Below are 10,072 nucleotides of genomic sequence, written 5' to 3'. Positions count from 1 at the left end.
AAGGTATGTCAGTAGGAATATTTAATCTTTTTTACAGTTCTAATCTCTAAGATTGAATTGACATTCTTTAAGAACTGGACATTCTAGATTTAAGTTGCATAAGGAAAACAAAGCAAGATAATTTAGAATAATTAAGTTTTTAAAATGCTTCTATTTAGTAAAACAACATGTTCGATTAAAGGAAGGAGGGAAAATCTCTTTTGGTCTAATGCATACTTTCCTTAGTCACTAATTACAAATTGAGATAAACAGAGTTTTAAATATCATTGGTGAAGTTCAACCAGCCTTTATTTGTCTAGACACATTAGGTATATACTTAGTGTTTAGCAAATGTGTTTGTTCATAGAACCCCAAATCATTTTAACTAATGTAAAAATAAAGCTAAAAAGTCTAGGGTAGACTATAATGTTGGTCTAAAATGAAAGTATGATCTATTAATTTTAGAAAGTTCTTTTCAGCAAAGGCATTTGGCATCCTGCTTTATATATCTTGTACACTTATCTCATAAAAGTTTACCAAACTTGAAAGTTAAATAAGAAATTACTTAAAATAGCTTTAAGAAAGTGAGGGTATACTAAAATATTTCTATAATTTGGAGCAAATAGTATCAATACCTTCTTTTCTAAATAATTATAAAATTACACCATTTTTCTTTCCTGCATCTTTTGCAGCTTTTTTATTCAGAAATATATGTATTTAGTTGAAGGCAAAAGCTACACTTTAAGTAACTTGGAGGACAGTAACCAAATGAAATATATTTTGAATTAAAAGGGCTTGAATGGGGGCGCCTGGGTGGCTCAGTCGTTAAGCATCCACCTTCAGCGCAGGTCGTGATCCCAGGGTCCTGGGATCGAGCCCCACATCGGGCTCCTGGCTCAGCGGGGAGCCTGCTTCTCCCTCTCCCCCTGCTCATGCTCTCTCTCTCTCTCTCTGTGTCTCAAATGAATAAATAAAAAATAAATAAAAGGGCTTGAACCTTTGATGGAAATCAACTTTTTTAGACTCAAATACAGTTTTAAGAAATCTTTGACACTAACACTAAAACTAATAATGAAAAATTGTTACACTTACCTCTGATCTCCTCCCTCGATTCAAATAAGTACACACAGGGCTGAAAGCACCACTCCCACAAACATACAAGTGAGTGCGGTTGAAAGCCTGAATTACACGGATGAAGTTCCCACAGCCATGCTGAAAGAACAAATGAATAAGCAGTTAGTAATACAGTGACTTTTATTGCTATTTCTAAGTAGTACTCTCATACTCTGCTATATATTTTCCTTCCTGCTCTCCCTTTTTTGTTGTTGTTAGCAGATAACAAGAGAATAACATGGTTTATCCTATTGGTTTACTTCAGGAAGAAGGTAGTTCAACTTGGATGACTGAATTGGTATGTCTCTCTCATATTTTAATATTTTATACACTGTGTAAGTTTTTATGTTCTGAAACTTTATGAACTTACTCTATGTCTGAGGAAGTTGAGAAATTGAAAAGTACACCAAAATGTTTCCTCAAATGTTCCTCAAAACGTGGCATGTATGCACACACACGTTATATAAACATATTTTGAATGAAACTGTGCTTATACAATGTCCATATCATCATTACCACATAATGGCAAACACTACTGGCTTTTACAGTGGGTGAATAAAGCAGATTGTAAACACATGCCAACATTGTGATGCGATCATTATCTCTCTGGCCTCCATTCCCCTAAAATACTTTCTTCCCCAGTTTTCTTTTCACCTGCTCCTAGTCCCACTATTGGAAAAGTTGTCATTTGTTCACTCAATGAAATGCAAAATATTATTGTAATTATAAGTTGACTCTGACCTTGTAGAAGTATATAAACATGGTCAGCATCAAAGGTAGATCTCTGTGAATTAATCACTGCATGTTGTATATTGCTAGGCTCACTATCCCTTCTTCACTACAAATTAAGCAAGCCTGAGATTCAATGTTGTTTTCTTTAGTAATTTTTCTTCACAAAAAACATCATAAAAATGATTTTAAAGGGGCGCCTGGGTGACTCACTTGGTTACGTGTCTGACTTTGGTTCAGGTCATGATCTCAGGGTCCTGGGATCGAGCCCCACGGTGGGCACCCTGCTCAGCAGGGAGTCTGCCTGTCCCTCTCCTTCTGCCTTTCCCCCCGCTCGAGTTCTCTCCCTCTCCTTCTCTCTCAAATAAATAAAATCTTTAAAAATAAAAGATAAATAAAAATGATGTTATAAGGACAAAATTTTTATTTTTTATTTATTTTTATTTATTTATTTGAGAGAGAGAGAATGAGAGAGAGAGCATGAGATAGGGGAGGGTCAGATGGAGAAGCAGACTCCCTGCCGAGCAGGGAGCCCGATGCAGGACTCGATCCCAGGACTCCAGGATCATTACCTGAGCCGAAGGCAGTCACTTAACCAACTGAGCCACCCAGGTGCCCCAGGACAATTTTTTTTATAAATAGATATATTAAAAGGTAACAGTGGTTTTCCCATGGGTAGTCAGACAGCATATATTTCTTTTTTTTTTTTTTTACTCTTTTAAAGTACCATATTACTAATTTTTTATAAGCACATTTATTATTTATATTATTAGTAAAGTAAAAAAAAAACAACCAATTCTACTAAAGTAGAAGTTAATTTTTTTTTAGCAGTCAAGTTTAATTTTAAGTCAATATTATTTTACATTTTCTCACAATATTCTCCTTTTATATTATTACTTGCCAGCGAACAGATGCTTATTTTTATATGTTGTAATTTTATACATGTTTTTATCATGGATTTTATTATGAAATAATCATTAGCTCTGTTGTCAAAGAAATTAATCCTTACAGACCAGACTATACACTTTGTTTTTATTTTAAGACATCAAGAGTTTTTGTTAAATATATAGTGTCACTGTATCTTGACACCTGTTTATATAGAGGTACCTGGAAATTGACTACATAACTGCAGATGATAATGTGTTTCTCTGTAGAAAAAGAATAGATGAAGTATGATGTTTATATAATACATCCAGGTTTAGGTTATCGACTTGTGTTTATGTTTTTCACATACAAGTTTAATCATTCTGGGATTCTGTATATTCTATTTTCCCATATAAGACATGAATTCAATTCTATTAATAATAGATTATATGTCGTCTTGAGTTTTGTAGACCGTTTACTGTCATGAATTACTGGTATTGGTAAAAAGAAAGACATCACTAATATGTACTGTATTTCAAATACAGATTATACTTGTTTCATGTATATGTTTCTATCTCTCTCTCTATTTTATATCTACTTATCATGGTCAGTATTTGTTGGGAATTTACCATGCACTAGACTTTGGAATGATCATTTTACATATTTAACCTGTTTTACTTCCCAGGGGGTTTGATTTCTCACTTTTATAGCTCACATTTATTGAATGTACTTACAACCATTTGGGCACTTCACATTCATTCAGTTTGGTACAATTCAACTCCTTTTAGAAAAACAGAACTTAGAGCTTTTTTAGTTAATTTGCTTGAAGTCATTGAGCTAGAAACAGGTAAAACAGATTTCAAGCACATGTGTGTCTAACATTGAATCTTGTACTTTTAATCACTTTATAATTTGTCACTGGGTGAGAAATCCACAGTGGGTAGAGGAAAGTTTTTACAAGTTATTAATGTTTGCAATCCTTTGATGTTATGTATTTTTAATCCTCAAAGCAATGCTCTAATTAAAGTATTAGTCCCATTTCATTGATGAGGAAACTGAGTCCCAAAGAAGTTAAATGAAGTGCTGGGTCTGGAACCATGGTTACCCTCCACCATCTAGTTTTTCCAAAGAAAGGGGTGGATTCACCATGAAACAGATTCCCAGACTACCTGATAATGCCCAGTGTGCCCCTCCAACCTTCCCCACAGAGAAAAAGACAAAGGAAAAACAAATCAGTTAATTACTGGAAATCATTTTCTAGGTCTTTTCTGTTTCCATAGTTTTTGTCCACATTATTTCTGATTTAGACCACAGCAATCATATCAATGCTATCCAGCAAATATTTACTGAACTCGTTCTATGTAAACACTGTATATGGTGCCAACAACACTGAAATGAATAGATTCAATTTCTCCTTTCAGAGAAAGGAAACCATAATATATGAGGCTGTGTAGATGCTATAATAGAGTTATGTTTTTTCAACAATATGCTACAGGAGGAGAGAAGAGAGAATGAATAATGCTGACCTGGGTGTAAGAGTTTGAAAGGGGGTGTCATTGGAGCTGGAACTTGAAGAATAAGCTAGATACTTTGACAGGCAAAAGCACAAAGAAAGAGCTTTCCGACAGAAAAAAAAGAACATGAACAAAAAAAAATACTGGGGGCATGACAGAGCAGGATTTACTTGGGAAGCAGTGCCTAGAGGGGATAGTGAATTACTGTGTGATGAAACCAGAGAGGCAATTAGAGTTGGTCTGTCATCATGCCACAGTCTTCAGATGGGCAGTAGATGGTGGATTTAAGTGTACAAATCTCAGAGCCAATTGACCTGGGTACAAACTCTAGATTTACCTTTCAGTAGCTGTTTGAACTTGAGACATTTACTTAGCCTCTCTGTGCTTCAATCTTTTTACCTGTAAATGGTGATGATAACATTTGTTGTGAGCAATCGTGTGTGGAATCGTGTCTAGCACACAATAAATATGCACAGTGTCAGATACTGGATTCTTCCATACGTATTTTTTATTTCAGTGGTCAGAAAAAGTCTGATGAAGTGGACAGGGCATTTTTCCTGAACAGAGCTTAGTACAGGTCCTGACCATAGCAGACATCTATGAAAGGTTTGGAGAATGAGCCTTCAGTGAAGTTTAAAACTGTGGATTTTTTTTTTTTTAATTGCTTAGTCCTTTTTTAAAACTGCTTCTTGGTACAATGCTAAATGAAAAATCATGCTGTTAACATTATGCAGAATATAATACCATTTTATTTATATTCCTATAAATTTCAAACAATAAAGTGCTGCAAAAATATACACCCAATTTTTAAGTGATTACTTTGAGTAGTGGAATTTATTTTATTTACTTAATAGTAATATACCACTTACCATGTGCTATGTACTGTACTAAGCTCTCATCAAATATTAACTCATTAATCCTCATAACAACCCAATAAGGTACGTACTATGAGACTGCCCATTATGCAGACAAGGAAACTGAAGCACAGAGAGGTTAAGTCTCTAGGGTGAAAGAGCTCAGAAGATATTGTTTTCTGTTGCTTTTTACATGCTCTTCTAGGTCTTCAAAGATTTCTGTATTGAACATGTATTTGTTATGTAATTTTTAACATAGATGTTTTTGAAAATATGTCCTGGAGCACAGATGCATAAGGCTTTAAAAATATTGACTCTTCATGGCCCAGACTATGCAATGGGGAAAAAAGTCCCTCTTATTCTTTTCTTCTTGGCCTACACTTCTTTGGTGTGAGCAATAAATCAAGGTATTTTGATAAATATATTTCTAAAGAAAATATATTTTCCAGTAGTTTGGGATCCTTTGGTCACATAAATAGGGAAACTGATATTCCTCAATTAATAAAGTTTGACATTGTGTGCATGTAATGCACATGTCTAAATATATGTAATCCTGCTTAATTTTCCAACGATCTCTTACAGTATTTACTTAGTGCGTTCATTATGCCCTATCTCATTGGATATGTTTGACAGCGTATGTGCTACTGTGTAAGCTCAATTTATTTAGAGTATGAATAAAATACTAACATTTAGAAATAAATGGAGCATGGAGGAATGTGAATACATCGGGACAGAATGGGAAATGGGAGGTGGGTTACAGTCTCTTTAGTGAGGCAGAAAATTAGCTATATTCCCACCATGATAATGTATTTTCTTTATAAACATTACCTTATTACAATAGATATATGATTACTGGGATCAAATTTTAGTTTATCTTGAATTATTTTCTAATAAGTGTTATTTTCTCTAATTAAAATTTGGTACATTAAAAAAATCTAAAGGAATAAGAGATGCTTGAGTCCATGCTGTGTATTTTCTTTCAGTTGCTACAGCAGTATGGATTTTAATTGTCACTAGCTTATGTTTTGCTTAAGTAGATGATTAATATAATATTTAACATCAAAATATTTTAATTTAATCAAAATGAAATTCTAAAATATGTGCAAAATGAATTTACTAAAAATACTATTAATTTAAAGGCATCAATAAACTCACCATCCACTGCGTCCTACCCCCAACTTCTGACGATTACTTGGAACAGATTCCCATGCTTGGTTTGAATTTTTTCAGATCTTGTTTAACTTGATATGGATCTGAGCACAGAGAATAACGACACTACCCAGTATTTCCAATCAGTAAGGGGAGACTTATAGTTACAAACACAGTACAACATGTGCCCGTGTTTCCAGTGTACACGGAGGGACAGCCAGCCTAGCCCCGGGTGGGCAGATGAGACTTTACAGAGAAGTGACATCTGCACTGTTACTTGAGAAGGTAAGTAGGTGACTCCCAGGTTAAAAAGATGGGAAGATGATTGAATAAGAAGGGAGTCACATGTACTTGGGGTCAAAGGCTGAAAGAGGAAAAGGGTATAACTTATTTCAATTTCAGTATCATTGAAATAAAATAAAGAAAAAGATTAACATAGACCTAATGTAGTTGCCAACAAATCTATCAAAACTTTCTTAAATATCCCAGCTGCAGCGTGTTTTTCTTTGTCTTTTGTGGGTATCCTTAGCATTTACCGAATTCTTCCTAGTGAGATGGCATGTTTTATCAGGTAAGACAGAGAGTGGGCCCCCTCCCACTTGCTAGCAGGGCAGCTGTGGTAAGTTCCTCACTCTTAGTGATTGTTTTTTAACTTAAAAATGTGAATGGTGACAATACTGTCCATCTTGTAGCGCTATTTTGAGGATTAAAAGAAAGACTTAGAACAGTGCCTGGCCCATTCCATTAAATGTTGGCTATTACTATTTGGTAGTTACTGCATATATGTCTCATCATCTCTAGTATCTTGTAAAGACTCTTAAAGATAGAGACTCCATCTTCTTCACCTTTGGTTCCTTCATAATAGGTAACTGATTTGCACAAATTAAAATTCCAGTGTTTTTAAATAAAATATTGAGTATTAGATATTTCTTCTAACAGAATTAAGAGATGATTAACTATTTAATTTCATTAAAGCATGTAATAAAAATATGTTGTTCCGTAGAATTTCTAAAGACTATTTTGCCTTCTTTTCCTACCACTGGTCTTTTTCTTGTGGCCTGATTAAAGGACACTTCTCTCTAAGTACTTCTTCACATGTACGAAATGAGCTGGATTTGTCAAACATTCTCTTCTCTTGCATAGACAGAACATGTATTTGAAAGAGTTAGTTTGATTATTTCCCAGGACCCAACAATGTTGGCCATATTAGAACAGAACCCTCCACCAGTTACTTCTGTTATGTATACTAACTGGCTACATAGCAGAATTTAAAGATATCCATGAATGATATTACAGCATGATAAAACTATGGGAAAATGTAAGCATGTATTAAAGATTTCATCTAATGACTCTTAATTATAAGAAAGCAAATGACAGAGCATTTCTATTTTGCCAAAGGGAGAAAGACATCAAATTACTTGGCTAAGATTCTTCAGAAAATCAACACCAATCTTTGAAAAGAGAATGTGCAATGGTATCTAAATCCTACATATTCTGTCTGTGATGCTTCATATGAATGGGAAATGAAAATCTTTTGAACAAAGAGGACAACTAAATCCAGTAATTACAGCCACAGGATATTATTGTGGCAAAAGGCAAGACATGGTAGGATACACATCAGCGGGCCAAATCTCTACATTAGAGAATGAAAGAAAACAATCAAATTCATGCACAATTATTGAAATAATAGCTTCATTGGACAAAAAAAAGACTTCTCCACACCATTATACTTTCTACTATTTGTTCCCTAGAAGACAAGCATAATGTATTCTATTGAGTGTTTCTTACACATTTTTCTGGATTTTTTCCTATACACTACGGCCCAGCAGATCCCATGGGGAGCAAATATGCCTCTGAAAGCTCCTTCTGCCCATTTGAAAATTTCTCTTAAAAGGTGAATTCTAAAACTGAAAACATGAGACCCAGAACTGAGTCACTCCTGGTGACCTCTCAACAACACCCTCCAGTGAGACCCAGAGTCTTCCATGGCCCTGTCTCACACCAGACCTTTTCAGAACCTCATACCTGGATGGTTAAGAGTCAATGAAAATGAAAGTTTAATTTCCACACTTCCTCTTTTCACAAGGATCATTCTTTTCCTTGAACCACTGTGATGAATCTCTGAGACCCTCACTATCAAAGCTCAGTGCATAGCCTTGGACCCTGAAGACAGCATTTCTTACCTCTACACTTACAATGAGTGCTTAGTCAACATTTTTTTTTTTAAATTTTATTTATTTATTTGAGAGAGAATGAGATAGAGAGAGAGCATGAGAGGGGGGAAGGTCAGAGGGAGAAGCAGACTCCCCGCTGAGCAGGGAGCCCGACGCGGGACTCGATCCCGGGACTCCAGGATCATGACCTGAGCCGAAGGCAGTCGCTTAACCGACTGAGCCACCCAGGCGCCCTTAGTCAACATTTTTTACACGAAGTCAAAGCTGTTATTTCTTATGACCTCAGAGCTGATTGTGTGTATGTGTGTGTACAAATACTAGTTTTTCTACCCAGCCACCATATTTCAACTTCATACCTGCATAAGCACATACTTCCATGCTCATTTGATCAATGTTGACTTCTCCAGCAAGATAATAAAGTTGAGGAAAGTCAGACTGTCTATTTTAGTATACATTATGTCTGTAACAATAAACACTATGCCAGACATATAATAGGGGCTCAATCTGTATTGGAATGAATGACTGAAAAAGTAAATAAATCCATAAAAAAAAACCTTTACCAAATCATTTGTGTAAGAATGGGTAATTCTGATATACGGGTCCATTATATTTTTTGCATTTTGAGACAAGAAGGTAAAATGACATACATGCTTCATTATAAAATTAAATAACCTGTACATAAAAGACCGGGTCCATGTATTTGTTTTATAATATTCGAGAATAATTGAATGTGTCAGTTTCAGCAAGTTGTTTGCAGAAATCCATATAGATTTCTTTCTTAACTCTTTATATGGAATTCTGCCTAAAGATATACAATTTGTACAAATGTTGCACACTGAACATTTATTGATATTCATGTCTGTCTTGATTTTTGTTTCCATGGTTATTTTTAACTAACAAAGATACCAGTAATCATTGGTGATTTAAGCCTCTGGAATGTGCTGGCTCACCAGTACCCTTTTGCCGAGATCTTTCTTTGGAAAAGCCCACATGGTATCTGGGAGCTTCTCCAGACACTTGCATTATCATTATTTCAGTGGCCTGCTGAGAATTCTACAGGTTGGATCCACTGGAACAGGGGTTATTACTGAAATCCATCACGAAATGTGTCAGAATGCAATAATGAAAGCAAGGCAAGAAATTTTTACCCAGTCAGGAATTCCTAAGTTACAGTGTTTAAGAGTTCCAATTTCTTTGCATTTACATTTTTTACCATGTGTCCTGCCGAAGATTTAAAATACCAACACCCTTTGTCTCACTCTTGGCTGCACTCGAAGTACATGGATTCAAAGACTAAATATTTAAGTTTTGGAGTTTTTTTAGGCACTCACTGTGGGATCTTTGCCAGCCATCTTGCACTCTTCGACTTTGATTGCAGATGCCGGCCAGAAAACCTGCTCAGAAAGGAAAATAAAGGTTGCATAATCTCACTTTTACGTATGAAACTCAGTGCTCTTCATTTACTTTATGCTAACACATTTCTTTAAGGCATTTCTATATTTATATTTCAAGAGTTTTCTTTCAGTTTATAAACTTAAATTTATAAACTTAAATTCATAAAAATTTTATTATTTTATTCTAATAATTGTTTTTATTTCTCCCATCAATTTTTCCTTTAACAAAAGTCTTTCAATAACATGTGCCCATTTCCTAATGACATAGTATTAAAATAAGGTCATTCATGTGTACAATAAAA

At 34.9% G+C, this 10,072-nt stretch overlaps 1 protein-coding gene and 1 long non-coding RNA gene across 2 annotated transcripts in view; both read right to left on the bottom strand.

Moving 5' to 3' along the window:
* SEMA3C (semaphorin 3C) overlaps positions 1-10,072 on the bottom strand; it is a 166,354-nt gene that overhangs the window by 68,493 nt on the left and 87,789 nt on the right. The window contains exons 4-5 of the mRNA XM_081799705.1: positions 9,708-9,770; positions 1,072-1,191 (exon numbers count right to left, since the gene is read on the bottom strand). Coding sequence (XP_081655831.1) covers positions 1,072-1,191; positions 9,708-9,770 — 183 coding nt within the window. The remainder of the gene's footprint in view (positions 1-1,071; positions 1,192-9,707; positions 9,771-10,072) is intronic.
* Positions 1,396-9,701, bottom strand: LOC145716588 (uncharacterized). Its single transcript, XR_014139382.1, has 2 exons — positions 4,537-9,701; positions 1,396-3,522 (listed from the first exon to the last, which is right to left on the bottom strand). It is a non-coding gene; the product is annotated as an uncharacterized LOC145716588 (long non-coding RNA).

This window comes from Leptonychotes weddellii, chromosome 12 (assembly GCF_054177405.1).
Source record: "Leptonychotes weddellii isolate Sample4059 chromosome 12, ASM5417740v2, whole genome shotgun sequence".
Lineage (NCBI taxonomy): Eukaryota > Metazoa > Chordata > Mammalia > Carnivora > Phocidae > Leptonychotes > Leptonychotes weddellii.
The sequence above is the reverse complement of the archived record's forward strand: the minus strand, read 5'-3'. Positions and strand labels throughout refer to the sequence as shown.